This window comes from Nymphaea colorata, chromosome 5, assembly GCF_008831285.2.
Source record: "Nymphaea colorata isolate Beijing-Zhang1983 chromosome 5, ASM883128v2, whole genome shotgun sequence".
Lineage (NCBI taxonomy): Eukaryota > Viridiplantae > Streptophyta > Magnoliopsida > Nymphaeales > Nymphaeaceae > Nymphaea > Nymphaea colorata.
The window spans coordinates 25,282,441-25,297,713 of record NC_045142.1 but is presented as its reverse complement, the minus strand read 5'-3'; the positions used below and the strand labels follow the sequence as shown (position 1 = coordinate 25,297,713).

Here is a 15,273-nt window from a genome sequence, read left to right as displayed (position 1 = left end):
AAATAGAAGTGCACTAATTTAAAGCTCAAGCAACAACGAGGTCCAGAAGATTCACACAAGGATCGGAAGATCGAAGATAATCCATTTCGCATCACCAGCCACCAAAGCCCAATCCCTCCCCTATGTACACCAACCAAGCAAGTCAAAAAGAAAAAAGACGAAGAAGGGACCCGAGGCCACATTGACCGAGATCAGAAGTCAAACCCGCCATCAAACCCGCCATCAAACCCGCCGTCGTAGCTTGACTCCGCGGCGTCGGAGATCATGTCGCCGATGAGCAGCCCGCCGAGCGCTCCGCCCAGCAGACCCGCGCCCAGACCCAAACCGAACTTGTTCTTCTTCTGCGGCTGCTGCGGTTGCGCCATCGGAGGGTAGCCGTAAGGCTGAGGAGGTGGCGGGTAGCCGTAGGGCGGTGGGTAGCCCCCCTGCGGAGGCGGTGGCGGATAGGCTCCGGGTGGCGGCGGCGGGTAGGCACCCGCTGGCTGTGGAGGGTACGCTCCAGGTGGCGGTGGTGGGTAGGCTCCAGGTGGCGGTGGTGGGTACCCCATAGGTGGAGGTGGGTATGCTTGGCCAGGTGGATAAGCTCCTGGCGCCATGTACGGCACCGCTGTGGGCGGATAGGCTGCGACGTCTGATTTCTCGAACGAAGCCGAGTGCGCTACCGGCGGCGCTTGATAGGGTGCCGACGGAGCGGCAATCCGTTCGCCGAATTTATAGGAAAGGTTGAGGGTGCCCTTGGGCTTGCGGTTCGGGGTGCGGACCTGGTAGCTGACGAATTGAGCGGTTTTGGAGTCGACACTCTCGAGGAGCTCCTTGACCGGAACGGCAACCTCGCCGACGTCCTTGTCGCCGAGGGCCTTCTCGCACCGGAGAAGGATGTGGATGATGAGGCCGCCGTTCCGTGCGGCCGACTCGTCGATGTTGAACCGGACGGTGAAATTCCACGACGGGTTCTTGCCGCCGTCACGGCTGACGTTGGTCTTCTGCTTCTGCCTTGGGTCGTTGCTCAACCACGCCACCGCGTAGACGTCCATTTTGCCGACGAGGTTAACGTCCTTGATGTCCTTCGCAGAGATCACCGTCAAGTCGAGCGGGCGGTACTCCATGTCGGTTCAGACCCTACATTCAACCGCCATAAACAAAACTCAGAAACGATCCAACGCACAATAGCAACCAAAAAATGCAAAGGGGAAAAAAAATAAAATCAAATAAAACACCGGAAACCGCAATTCGGGGGGGAAACTTTAGGATTCCCGCCGGAAAAGCGGATAGGCGCCGCCTAGAAAGGATGCATGTCCAATTGATTCGAGGCGAAAAGACGAATCCGGCGCCGAAGCGAACTTATCCGGACGATATTCACCATGAAACTACCGGGGACGCGAACTCCGGCTGATTTCAAGGGAATTCAGCGGATCACGTAGATTACCCTAAAAATTCATCACGAACTCCTATTTTTCCGCGGGAGAAACCCTCGATACACCAAATATTCCCGAAAAAAACTCACCTAAACGGTAGGAAAATCAGGAGAACCTCAACAATCGCGGTGCACAGAACTCCCAAGCGAAAGAAAACGAAGAAAAGGCGGTCCGCTCACTAATCTAAGAAGATGTACAAATAAACAAGGCGGTCTTGCTAACTCCTTTGCAGAAATACGAAGGGAAATCAAAAGTCAATCGATCGGAAGATTCAGGCAGCGAAAAACGAAGAAATCACAGGACAAGAACCAGAACTCAGAAATGAACTTATATACAATGCCGAAGACAAGGATCAACGACCTAAGAAAGATCCGCACCGTTGCTCTTTGCCGCCTGCGGCTTTCTTCTTCTCAACACCGCGGGGGAAGCGCGTAGAGGAAACGCAGAGGAAGAAGAACGATGCTTCGGATGGAAGAAGACCATCCCTCGACGGCCCCACCGATATAAAGACTCCAAATGCCAAAGCGGGGAAAAATCTCCTCGACTCCCCGTGGTTACTTCTTTGCTCTCGCGTTGTCGCATAATTTCAAATGTGTACAACTCAATTTTCAGAAATACCCCCACGACATTTCCATATTGTCTAAAAACACTGTTATAAATTCATTAGTTTGTGTTAACTTTTTCTTTCGAACGAAAATTGCTTGGGACATTAGCTCTCACTTTTATTAAAACTTTTATTAAAAGAAATAACATGTACATCAAAAAATAGGGAATCCTCAACAAATGTACTGGATCTGATAATATAAGTTATTTTTTTGTTAATATTTAAAATAATAATGCGCTATTTCTTAATAACGCTGAAAGGTTCTCGTAAAACATAATTATATTAATAAAATTAAAATGTACTTTTATATTTGTTTTTTTAAAAGGGTCAGATGACAAACTTTTGTTGATCTAATAAATTAAATTTTCAGAAATTGTTGACTACAAAAAGAAAGTATCGTTGAAATGGTCAAGCGTGTTTCCCATTAATCTATTGGCTCGATGCATTTAATTGCTTAGCCATTGTACCTGAAATGCCCCTATAACTTCCTTTAATACCAGGATTCTCACCGGAACGACCCGAAGAGGACCGCTTGACCCTGTCAGAAGCGTTAAATGACGGGTTGGGTATTCTATGGGTATTTTGAGTTGTAGTTAGAACCTATGGCTCGGCAGTCGGGCTAACCCGATGTTTAGTGGCTCGGCTTGAACCTGTTTCTTATGGAGCCGGGCTAACCTGATGTTCAGTGGCTCAGCTCGAACTTGTCGCTTATGGAGCCGGGCTAACTCGATGCTTAGTGGCTCGGCTCGAACTTGTCGCTTATGGAGCCGGGCTAACCCGATGCTTAGTGGCTCGGCTTGAACTTGTCGCTTATGGAGCCGGGCTAACTCGACGCTTAGTGGCTCGGCTCGAACTTGTCGCTTATTCGGGCTAACCGGATGCTTAGTGGCTCGGCTTGAACCTGTCTCTAATGGAGCCGGGCTAACCCGATGTTTAGGCCTAGTTAACTGGTCCAAGTTAAGTTATTTACATAGATGACATGTAATTTTTGCTAAAATTCAATTCCATGTCCCAAAATTTGTAATAGTCCAAATACAGGCTTGATTTGTGGCATCATAAGCACAGTGGACCTACCAAGTGACTCGGAAAAAGTCAAGAGCAGTGCCACAATTTCGTTTTGTATACAATCGTATCAACAAATTCCATGGTGAAGAAATGACCCCAGAATAACAAAGTTTTTTTTAATTAAAAAACATTAAATTATTTTTAAAATTTATGAAATAAAAAAACTAATGTTTGAGTTTCAATAACTTAAGTCTAAAGTAATTTAGAATGTTTGTTCTTAAATAATCGGTAAGAGGGTCTTGTTTGTAGATTTTAATACTTTTATCCGAATAAAAAGAAAAAAGGATAGACTTGGAAAGTGAAAGGTTAATCGGTTATAGAGATAATGGTATGAGAAGAGGATTTTCATGGAAAAATCTCTTAGTTATACATCTCTCTCTCTCTCTCCCTTTTCTGTTTGATTCCTAACAAACATATTCGAATTTGCATCTTCAATTGACTATCTCTTCCCACGGCCGCCGCCCGCGCCGGCGCCACCAGCCACCTCTCTCTCTCTTCCTTATTTGATTCCTATGAACCAAATCGGAATCTGTATCTTCAACAATCAGGAATTTCCATGCAAAGAAATTTCTACAACAGTCAAGCCCGGGCAAAATGGATCTCTTTTAAGTCTCTAATTGTCTAGAGAAAGATAAAATCTAAATCTAATCTTAATTTGTCAAAGTGCCATTAAAAAAATTATTTTTATATGTTTTGTAAATAAATGTTTTGTGCATACCAAAAGGGTATCTGTGAGAATATTATGCTTTTAACATATTCAAAACACTATTTCACTTTACAAAACATAAAGTGATTATGGATATTGTTTCTAGATCCAATAAACAAATGTCATAATCACGCGATATTTCTTAAAACAACACAAATATGGTGTTTTCAAAAGAAAAAGTTATATAAACGTGTATTCCAACAATACAATGCTCAAGGTACCACCAACACACACCTATGGGTGAACAACGAGTCAAGCTACTCGAGCTCCACTCGTTAAAGTTCAGCTCATGAACGAGTTCGAGCCGAGTCATTTGTTTAACGAGTCGAGCTCAAGTTCATGAGCCGACTCGTTTAAATAATCGAGTTGAGTTTGAGTTCACTGAACTCGAACTGTTAAAGCTCAACTTTGCTTGAAAATCATGTGTAGCAATTTATTAAATATTCGACTCGCTTTTTTAATGTAAAAACCGGTATATTGACGTTAATTAATTATGGAAGCTTTTACAAAAGTTCATTCAAGTTTGTCGAGCCTTGACCGAGTCAAGCTTGATTTATGGAAAAGTAATAGTCCATATATTCAAACGAGTTTTGTCGAGCCTTAATCGAACTCGAGGTTTGTCGAGCCTTAATGGAGTCGAGCTTGATTTATGGCAAAGTATTAGTCCACATATTCAAACGAGTTTGTCATCACTAATCAAACACGGGGGGGTGGGATTTGGGCACACACTTCTTTAGAATTTGGATCTCTGTTATGGATTTGGAACAGTAGGATTTATCAGATGTTCCTCCGATGACATGGTTTCTACAGGTGAGTAGACTACTATGACCTTACAAAATCATATTTTCCGTGAGATCAAGCAGTTACCGTATAAATAAGCACGAATAATACACTTTCTTGTGGTTTCTACTACTTGCATTGAATGAGAACAACTGATGTCAAATTTTATGAGTCCAAGGGTTGAAACTAGGGGTACAAAACAAAACGGTTTCTGCAAAATCCAAATCCAGATCTGAAATGAACCCATCGGATCTGATTTTGAGCGCATCTGGTTGACCAACTCCGATGGGGCCACCGTTCAAAGAAAACTTGGCGACCTTAGCGGAGGCGGAGAAATCTGTCAAAACGTATTCTCAACATAGAAGACACATCTACCATAGTTGGATCGGATTCAAGCTCAGATCAGATCTCGTTCCAAATTCAAGGAACGATCCAAATACAAACTAAATTTCAACCAAATTGAGGCGCATTTCGTTTTTTTTTTTTTTTTTTTATCGAAAGGAAATTTCAAAGCTCCTTCTCCGATAATCCGGAGGAAATGAAAAAAAATGCGACAGATCCACATCAAGAACTATGGCTCCCACCAAGAGTTCCCATGTTTCAGTATCCGACCAGTGTCTTGTGTACTAGCAGTCTAAGGGGGTAAAAATATGCTTAAACACAATCCGTATGATTGAAAAAAAATGCCAAAGTTTAAAAAAAATAATAATAATAAAAAGTTCAATTTGTTAAAATGACGTGTGAAACATGTTGTCTTGAAGGGCAACTGTTCAAATTGATGCAATGAAAGTTTGATATACTCTAACTGATCGGCTCTCCATCTAAAAGCAAACCCTGAACCCAGAGAATGAGAAAAAAGATGGCAAAGCTCCGCCGTCTTCAAGACATCTCCGGCCGTAAGAAACCATTCATGTGCCCCAAAAATGGAGTCCCACCAGGATCTGAAACAAAGTCGTTGGGAGCATCGATTAGGTAGAAAGAGCTAAAGAACACGCTTTCCATACACACGGCGCATTTAGTGAAACGTACTCACTCAAACCACTGATAAGTGCAGCGTCTTATATTCTCGCTCCAACACAGTGAATAAGGTGCCCCATAACCAACCACACACACACGAGAGAGAAGAAGATGGGAGGGCGAGGGAGAGAGAGAGAGAGATCATTGATTATAAATTGTACATGTAGCGCTCCACTGAAGGATACAAAGATCCTCATAAACAGTGATGAGAAAGCATGTGCGACTTTGAAGGCCTCTTGATTCCAATAACCATAATGAACAACGACCACGACGATGCCTGGCCACGGGGCCGGGGGCTTCCACCACAAACATCCGCTTGCACAGCCAGCCCCACCGATGTAGGTAAGTACTTCACAACCACTGCTTTATATCGCGGCCGCATCACAAGCCACCTGAGAAACATTGGCTCCATAGGAACATCATCATCACACACACTTCGCCGGCCGGTTCTTGCTTCAGAGAGGGTGGTATGGCACGTAACCTAACGTGCACTTGACATTGCTAACGATGTCATTGCATTTTAACAGCAAGCTTAGAAGCTGATGTGAGATGTCTACGGGGCTTTTGATTTCTGCTACTTGGTTGAGTAGAAGGGGATTTTGGGGTGTTTCTCTCGGCAAAGGAAGAGAGGGAGTAGGAAAAAGTGGAGGAACATGAACCATTTTACTGTTGTTATTAAGATCCAATGCAACAACAGGGGCTCCATCTGCACTAGACGTACCGTTTATGGACTGATCACCCCTACCATTCTCTTCACCACCCAACATGAATTTTACACGAGGGCTCTCCTTTACTACGCCGATGTTGCTGCCTGCATCCTCGGATGCAGGCTTCTTTAGACAAGACTTCAGCTGGGTGAGCGGAGTCTGTCTCTGGGCCAAGGATGGCAGCAGCCGTCGCTCGCCAAGCGCTTCTCCACCAGATCTCGAGGGCGCTATGTCATCCAGTCCATTTCCCCCTCCATCATCTGATCGGCGCCTCCCGGCATCTATCTCCGAAGATGTGCCTGACTCGTTCTTGGAAGAGTTCATCTCCTTCAGACTGTACCGCACTCCCTGGCCGAAGATTCCGCTCTTTGTTACATGATCGTAAGCAGCCCGTGCATCAGATTTGTACTTGAATACTACCCGGCAGGTGGCAGACCGGTAGTAGACCCGCGTACCAGTAAGATCTAAAGGCCCAAATCTAGCAAATCTAGCTTTCAGTTGTGCCTCCGATGGTAAGGATGATCCTAAGGGGAACTTCAAGTTGACAGCCGTCGGCTCAGACACCCGTGGTGCTGGTGCGGGTGGCTTCCGGCCAGGGTCTTGCTTGCTGGATTTCACTGGCATGGCAGCACTGGCATCTTTCTTTTCACCTTGTGGCCCTTCTGGCACCTTCTGGACGGGTTTCCGGTCCGATGCAGCAGCCTTCGGATCGAGAGATTTCTTGAATTTCTTTGCTGGTACATCATCAGACTGTTCAACACTCCGTTTCCGAGGAGGCTTTATATCATCAACTTTGTTTGCCTGTGTCTTCAAACTAGAAGACTGATTCCTACCAACCATGCCTTCCTCGCCAGAAATGGAAACATCTGCAACACCAGAATCAGGCATTGCTTTACCAGTTGCATGTCTATCTGATCTGTCTGGGGCTTCAGCGCTACCTGGTGTTTCCTTCAGATAAACTATGGAACGGAACCTAAGAAATACCAGCCGGGAATTTGCCGGTGCATTTCGATCAATCCCATGGAATGGATCCAAGGCCAGAAATAACAGATCATTGACCAACTGGCGCAGACTTAACTGCTCAGTGTACCCCGTTTCAGCCTTAAAGGAAGCACTTGACTTAACAGACAGTCCATCACGGCCAGCATTTTCATCATTCCCATGCAGATCCTGTGGCATCAGTGAATTTTCCAACAGCCCCGAGTTTAATTTAGCCGCTTTTTCAGGTGATATGCTGCTGCGATGGAACTCTGCATGCTTCTGCAAATGATTTTGCTCAGTTTCCAAAGGTTTAGGTTTCTTCTTCTTCTTTTTCTTCTTTATATCGCCTGCAACACCACACACAGAGCCAGAGCCGCTATCCTTGGAATTTTCTGTCAATAATCGCTTAAGAGAGTTTGCTTTCTCCATTTCTGCAAACCCCAAACTGCCCAGAACTGCACCAGATTGCTCTGTTTCAAAGCTGTTCGGTTGAGTGGAAATCCCAGACCTACCAGATGCCTGAACATCAACGATCTGGACAAGTTCTGCTTGACCCTCCAGTTGATAGCGTGCATCTGAAAATGGAATATCTGAACCAGCAGCGGACCTTTTTGGCAACTCAGCCAGGCGCTGCTTCTTGACTGATGTTTTCAGGATACCACTTACTTTGTGCTTTTTAATAGTCTTGCTTTCACGACTATTCACATCTCCCAGGCTGACCGGGGATTCAGTGCTGTGCTTCTTTTCAGATAGCTTATGTTTTAACTTGATCGAAGACGGTATTTTCTCTGCATGCAGAAGTTTCTTCTTCTTTGCTGTTGCCTTCATGCCACCAACGGAGTCAACCTTCCATCCATCTGACGTACCTACTGACGGGGGCTGCTCCGCTCCTGCCATTGCCTTGTCAGGCACACCGGTCGTCGCTTGGTCAACACCTGCCACACTAACACCAGGCTTTGTCTCTATAACAGGTTCTTCAAGTGCAAGTTGCTTCTTCTGATCACTCTTTGGTAGAAAGGTGCGTTGCTTCTCCTTGAGAGATGGAAGCCTCTGTTGGAAAATGAAGTTCTCCACTCCAGAAGAATGTGAATTTTGCATTTCCTCTTCAGAATGCTGAGAAACAGATTCCTCCTCAAAGAGAAGTTTCTTATTATTTGGTTCATCCCTTCTCTTGAATAAGTACTTATCCTTCTTCGAGATCTTCGTTTTGGCAGGCTTTAAAGACCTACTCTTGTGAGTTAGAGCTTCAGCAATCACCAAAGGCCCACTGAGGGGAGCTGAAGAATATCACAGCAGGAAAAGATTAAAAAATAAAAGTAAAGCTAACGAAGCACAAGGACGATGCTGACAAACGCCAGCATAAAAACAAGAATAACAGAATACACAGCAATATTCAACAACCTGACAGGGATAACCTTCCAAGTTCCAAACTCATATAATCCAATCTTAAGCCAAAAAAGCAATCAAAGAAACAGACTGGACAAGGGAACTTCATGAAAAAGCAGCCTTGAGACAAGCTGCTTGCAATTCATAACTCAGAGAAACATGAATGTTATAGGCCATTTGATTCAGGACAACAGTGGGAACACAAGAAGTACCTCGTGCAACACCCTTTATCACATTCAATATGAACACAAATTCAAAGAAGAGCGAACATTAAATACTCAAAAGACCAATTGCATGACAACTCAGAAACGTGTTCATCTCATGCAGAAACTTGTTCATCTTTCCACAATCAAGTCACCTGCATCAGTAGTATTCCATAGCCGAAGCCTTGCTCTAACAATCCTTTTCCAGTACAAGCTCAAAAAAGCAAAATCTTCAAACAGCCTGCCACGAAAAAACCATAACACATGCAAGCAAGAAGCATGAAATTAATTCCATTTCTTTTTACAAGTTCATTCAACCACAGTGGCCAAATCTCTGTCGCTCCCTCTCTCTCCTTCATATGTATATATATATATATATATATATATATATGTGTGTGTGTGTGTGTGTGTGTGTGTGTGTGGAAAACCTCAACGCTGAGCTTTTCCTTTGTTACCGCACAACTAATAATACTTCTAGGCTTCATAATTTTAATCTCAGATTTTGTAAAAAATTGTAATCAAAAGCTATCAATTTAATATTTCTTTTTTTCTAATAAAATTATGACCAAAACGATCTACATCCAAACCCTCATTTTCACCATTTGCTAAATTTTGCGGACGATTACCTACCATGGTAGGAAGGAAATGATAAGACCCAACAAAGACTATGACCCGTCTAAAAGACCTATTAAATCTTGATACCTCGGATCCACACCTAACGAAATCTTCCACTCGATTCACTGATGACCCTCGTTATATCCATTAGAATAGGGCTGAAAGTGGTTGTTACATCAATATTAGCATAACTTCAAAGCCAACAAAGCGCACTGTTACAATTTCAAAATCATATATATAAATAGATCAAATAGGACCTGATCCAGTTATCTCATTATAATAATATTCTTTTTTATAACATCGTGCCTACCTCAACCATTATTCTTTTGTTAAAAAGGATTGGTGAAACGTAAATTGGAGGCACACCCCATCTATAAACTGGGTTCTACTTTGGATCTAAACCTCATATCACCGAAGGACCTAACCTGGAGTCAATTAGAACTTCCAGAACACCAGCCTTTTATAACGCTTTGTCTTTAATCGAATAATTTTTTTTTTGTAAGATTTGCTAATGCTAAGTAATGTCCATGTATTGACTACCTCCATTAACTAAATAACTTGTTCGCATCGCTCTGTGGCACGTCTAACAAATGGCCCGATCGATGTTGACAGTTATACATATTTAATATTTAAATTAAGAATAAAATAAAAGCTTCAAGTGTGACCAAGAAAAGAAAATGCGAAAATACAAGCAGATGACAGCAAGACAACCTTTTCTGATGGCTTTGAGAATTTTTCCAATGTTTGGGGAAAATGGAAAAAGAAAATCTATTTATCTGATTCTGAATACTACTCCTTAAAAAGACAAACCTCCAGAAAATTAAGAATTCTTTCAGATCCGCCATAATACCAACCACCTCGCATCAAATGAAGGATAGGATGTTCGACCTCTATTCACGATTAGCTTCATTCAGTTGGACTTTGCCATCTACACAAGAGAGTGCCTCCTACCACTCAAATGCTCATCCTTGTATCCGGCCTAGGAATCCAACACGTGCAAAAGCCAAGCAAGTATTCAAGTAAAAAAAGACGCACCAAAGATCAGCTTCACCCTCTGAGTCATTAGTACAACATAGAGAAACTGGCCAAATGAAGGGCTCAATACCACATACCAAGTGACATACAGCTGATCAAGAAAGAGCACTGACTTCCCCGGATGAACAACTATAGAGAAAATATCTCGAAATGCACGTAAGCTACAAGATAGTGAATAAATACCATACTCGACAAATGTGAAGATAGACACTAAGGCTTGCTCCAGGAAAAACCTAAAAGAACATCATTTACGCATATTCTTTGATCAACATCAACCGGCCTAGCCATCTTGTTCTCAACAATAACTCAAATTGCCCAACGAATGCTCATAAAAAAGGCGCCAAATATTAAACAATTAAGTTTAGATTCGGCTTTACCCACTGCCCATAAAAATGTGAGAAACCTAGTATTTCCATTCTTCAGCTCTCTCCCTCTCCCTCACAAAAATATCGGACAAAGTTGAGCTTCTTTCCACTTCTCTCAAGTCCGAGGATGGTCACTAACTGTGCCTCTTCCTGCCAGTTTTTCTTTCCCTTCGAAAACATAACCTGTCCTGACTGCCAGAATACCTACTCATTAGAACAGCTACGGATTCTGAATGACTAGAACTATAGTCAAGCCAAGTCAACTGAGTACGACGTGAATTGGTCTCCTTATCAAATCATCCGACTAGCTCAAACTAAGTGTGTTTTACATGAGCCAAGCAAGCTTATAAAGGATAACTATCCAATCAAAATTACGAGCCGATAAGAAAGCCAGCTCAACCTCAAAGTCCCAGGTGTATTTAGATTGTAGAGCTATGAATTTGCCAGGTGCTCATCAAATAGACTAGTAATGATGAGATCATATTTAGCTGAGTTAAAATTTTCAAATAAAGTCAATCAATTATACAAGGTAAAGAACAAACTAATTTGTCAATAAAAATAACCAAAAAAAAACTTTTGAATTTCTGCAAGCTTTTTGTCTTGCCTAGTTATAACCATTCCATATAGTTATTTACGTAGCAATCATATTTCTGTTGTCTACTAAAGAGATCCTCTTAAATAGGCATAAAGAAAGACCAGTATGGCAGATCCTGCTATACATGTAGATCAGATATTTGACTGGACTTCTTAGAGAAGTCAGTGTTGAACCAACAGTAAGGCCAAGAAAGGTTACAGCTCAGTCATGAACCCCCATTCTCAACAAAATAAACTTCAATTTCCGCTATAACAAAGTAATTGCTAAACCAAGACAGACTCATATGTCGTGTCATGGAAAAACTGGCCTACTTCAATTCAATGGAACATGAATTTTATCTGTTTAAGATACTTAGGATTTGATCAATTGCAGGTGAAACATATTCTTCATAGTTTAAACTTTAATATAACACATAGGCATCTTATCTTGGGACGAGCTTGTCTAGGACAAGGTATCTTCAAAAGGAAAAGAGGAAGGGGACGTGAAAGGAGAAGAAATAGAGGTTTGAGTTGTTGTAGAAATTGCGAGACCCCTGGAGGTCCACCAATCCCTCTCCTCGTTTAGAAAAAGAAGGATCTAAGTGACAACGGTAAAGTTATCCGGTGATATCTGTTAACCATGTTCTAGATCAAAGTGCAAAACGCACAAAAGAAAAAGGTACAATTTTATCTGGAATTTTTTTCCAACTGAAGGGACCTTTGCAGCTTTCTCCTATTCCGCTGATGTGCCTGATGATGACATTTGCTGAGGAGAATGAAAAGCATCAAGGACCAACTAAATCTCATTTAACATACACAGCATGAAATCATGAAGCCTATTGGCTAGCAAAACCAGAACAAGAGAAAAATTAAGAATATTAAAAACAAAAAACAAAAAAAACAAGAAACACAAAAAATCGGTTACAGCATTGCTAGACCAAAGGAGAATTCTATTATAAGTGTGAACCACAAAACCTGTGCTAGATGATTTCTACTCAATATATAGTGGTGCTAGAACCATGCAAGACCAAGGTCCAAGGATGAAGACAAAGACGGAAGGTGACTATGTCCTGCAAGAAACCACTCATTTGGTTTGGAATTTCCAATCAAATGCAAAAAGATGAAGGAAAACGAATACACAGATGCAGTCATGTATGCACCTGCATCATTTTGATAAACCATTTGCACGTGAGATGCTATGACTCTTGGGACATGTTAAAAGCATATGCTGGTCCTGCAATATGAACTAGCCTGTGTAGGAATCCACCAGTGCTACAATAACAGAAATGAACTCAAGTCCCAACAAAAAACAGTTCCTTACAATCACTTCTCTATCCAAATGCACTTAGCTAATGGCTCTAGAATTAGTTTTCCACCTCTGATTTCATGAACATTACATATTCCTAATTATAATTAAGAGGGAATCAAAAGATTATACAGTAATTTGACGAAAAGAAACCTAAGATGGTAAAAAGAACATGCATTCCATACAACTATCACATATGAACATCTATCTACAAAAAAATCCAATGTCAACAGAAAGACAATGCAACATCCACATATTTAAAAGTGAGAATGCATGTGCATGCCGAGTGAAGTCATACTAAGGGTATACCTCTAGCCACCCTCACAGGTTCGTAGCGTGAATCTACTGAGACTTGTGAAGGGCGCACAGGATCAACTCCAAATGCTTGTGCATAAGTTTCATCAAACTCGATGAAAACAGCCCTTCTATATGAAAGAACTGTAGCAATGCTTTTTATACTACCGAGACTTTGGTGATCAGTGGATCTTGGCGTAAGTGCCAATTGCTGCACAAAGGAAAGGCACTCTACTGGCTTAAAGTTATCTCTAGCTTCCTTTATTTGTCTCTCTGAATAAACTCCACCAGCTTCGTAATCTACAACGTCCACTGCAAAATATCCTTCAACATGGGAAGGACGAAACATGTTTGGATTTCGACAGCAGCAAGCCAGACCCAGAGCACATCGCCTGCATGCTTCATCAACAGCCTCCTCAACCGCTCTCATAAAGTTCCTAGAACTAGTTTGTTTTGATTTTTCTGCAAAATGTGGTTCAAAAGGTACTAGCTCATCAGGATCAAACCAACCATAACTGCTATCGCCAAAAAACGCAACCAAGAGATAGCCTTCTCTCTTAGTTCGCCTGACGGGTGCAGATGCAAATGTTTCACAAAAGACATGCCCAGGCCACCAGGGATGGGATTTAACCTTCCCCCAGACCATGTCTCCAGGCTGGAAACTGTGGTGATTTAAAGGACGATCGTTCACCATTTCTTCTTGTTCGTCATAATCACGGCCCCGCTTATTGCCTGAGAAATACTTATGTTCCATAGCCTTCGACATTTCTGAACTAGCTCTATAGGTGACATTCTCCTTGTTTTCAGAGTGGAACTCTTGATCTACTTTCTTCACGATCCCCGGTGGTGCTAGGTTCTTCTGGTTATAATTCTCCATGATCCCAGTTTCGACAGACGTTTCGACAATATCCACCATTCCGGTACGTCTTTTCAACTCCAGCACCGTAACTTCTTGATGTTGATCACTCAGGCGACGCTCATTCTCCACATCAACTTCACATTTAATGGACTGCAATTTTTCATCCATATCCTCCCCCGATTCCCCTAGTAGGAAATCTTGACCAAAATTACTCGCACTGGAAACTTGTTCTCTTCCTGCTCCTTCCTCCATAAGACGTTCCCTTTTACCATCCCCTTTTGATGAGACATTTTCTTTAACATAATTGTTTGAAGCGGCCACCTCCACATTCCTTTCACCTCGTACAGACTGACGCACTGTAACCCCCTCATCCCACAACATACCCTCACCGCCGGCGTTTTTGGACTGCCAGTCCAGACTACTCTTAGTGCCCCCCGAACCATCCACAGACTCCTCTTCCTTCACTGCAACTGGCTCGCTCAGATTGTTGGCTGAAGACACCTTTAGGGGTTTTACAGAGGGCTCCATCCTATCACCCTGGTCCGATGAGCTTACCTCCATCATTAGATTCTCCGGCAGTAACTCGTCAAGAGGCATCGGATCCACAGTGCCTGACGACTGCAACTGCATGTTCCCTTCGTCGTGGCTCTCGAAAGAAACCCCTTCGCCGCCATCGTTTCTCGACCCGGGTGAAGAATCTACCCCGCCGACCGCCTCCGAAACCTCCCCCAAGCGACCCGATATACTTCCCACACCATCGGGAACCTCTTCTCTCTGCTCGGACCCAACACCTTCATTCGACGAACAATCCATATCCAATCAACGCGTAGCCAGCTTCAATCCAATCACGTTACCTTCGCTCAGACATCATTCCCGACCCAACTAATCCTTCCAAACGCCTCCCTGCAGCTCAATTATCATCCAACGGCACTACCATCACCCATCGAAACCGTCGAGGAATTAACCGATTCGACCCGCGCAACCAAACTAAAGACAGCACAACAACAAGAGATCAACACCGGCGAGCACAGAAAACATCCAAGAGCAAAAACGAAACGTCAACTACCAAAGCAACGAGAAAGCCCTAATGTTCCGGATAAATGAGAGGAACCACGGGAAAGAAAATGAAAGAAACGAAGAAAACCCTAAAACGAACAGGGCACTGATGACCGTACCTCCGTTGGGATCGCCCCCGAAACAAAACCCTTCGGAGAAGACCCTCGCCGGACGGCGAACCCCTCGACTTGGGATCGAAGATAAGGAACACGAGAAAAAGGGAGGGAAAGGAAATCGAAGAACAATATTAAAAAAAAAAATGAAAAATCAAACAAAAAGGCGAAAAAAAGGGAACTAGGGTTTGAG

At 43.0% G+C, this 15,273-nt stretch overlaps 2 protein-coding genes across 5 annotated transcripts; both read right to left on the bottom strand.

Annotated features, from left to right (window-relative positions):
• LOC116255317 (protein SRC2) lies at window positions 1-1,950 on the bottom strand. 4 transcript variants are annotated; one of them, XM_031631116.2, is made up of 2 exons: window positions 1,793-1,950; window positions 1-1,119 (listed from the first exon to the last, which is right to left on the bottom strand). In XM_031631116.2, exon 2 carries the CDS (start codon window positions 1,104-1,106, stop codon window positions 192-194), a length of 915 nt encoding a protein of 304 aa, XP_031486976.1. In that variant the 5' UTR covers window positions 1,107-1,119; window positions 1,793-1,950; the 3' UTR covers window positions 1-191. The 4 variants fall into 4 exon arrangements, with proteins under 4 accessions (XP_031486976.1, XP_031486975.1, XP_031486974.1 ...); XM_031631115.2 differs by having other exon boundaries at window positions 1,776-1,932; XM_031631114.2 differs by lacking the exon at window positions 1,793-1,950 and adding an exon at window positions 1,505-1,769.
• Window positions 1,951-5,712: 3,762 nt separating this feature from the next.
• LOC116254008 (PWWP domain-containing protein 1-like) lies at window positions 5,713-15,273 on the bottom strand. Its single transcript, XM_031629025.2, has 3 exons — window positions 15,087-15,273; window positions 13,068-14,898; window positions 5,713-8,552 (listed from the first exon to the last, which is right to left on the bottom strand). The coding sequence occupies exons 2-3, from the start codon at window positions 14,722-14,724 to the stop codon at window positions 6,043-6,045; spliced, it is 4,167 nt and encodes a 1,388-aa protein (XP_031484885.1). The 5' UTR covers window positions 14,725-14,898; window positions 15,087-15,273; the 3' UTR covers window positions 5,713-6,042.

Excerpts from the sequence above, each read along its gene's own strand:
- LOC116255317 (XM_031631116.2), bottom strand. The coding sequence starts at position 1,106 with ATGGAGTACCGCCCGCTCGACTTGACGGTGATCTCTGCGAAGGACATC.
- LOC116254008 (XM_031629025.2), bottom strand. The coding sequence starts at position 14,724 with ATGGATTGTTCGTCGAATGAAGGTGTTGGGTCCGAGCAGAGAGAAGAG. Across the intron at positions 8,553-13,067 it reads ACCTGTGAGGGTGGCTAGAG|CTCCCCTCAGTGGGCCTTTG; the intron begins GTATACCCTTAG and ends GATATTCTTCAG.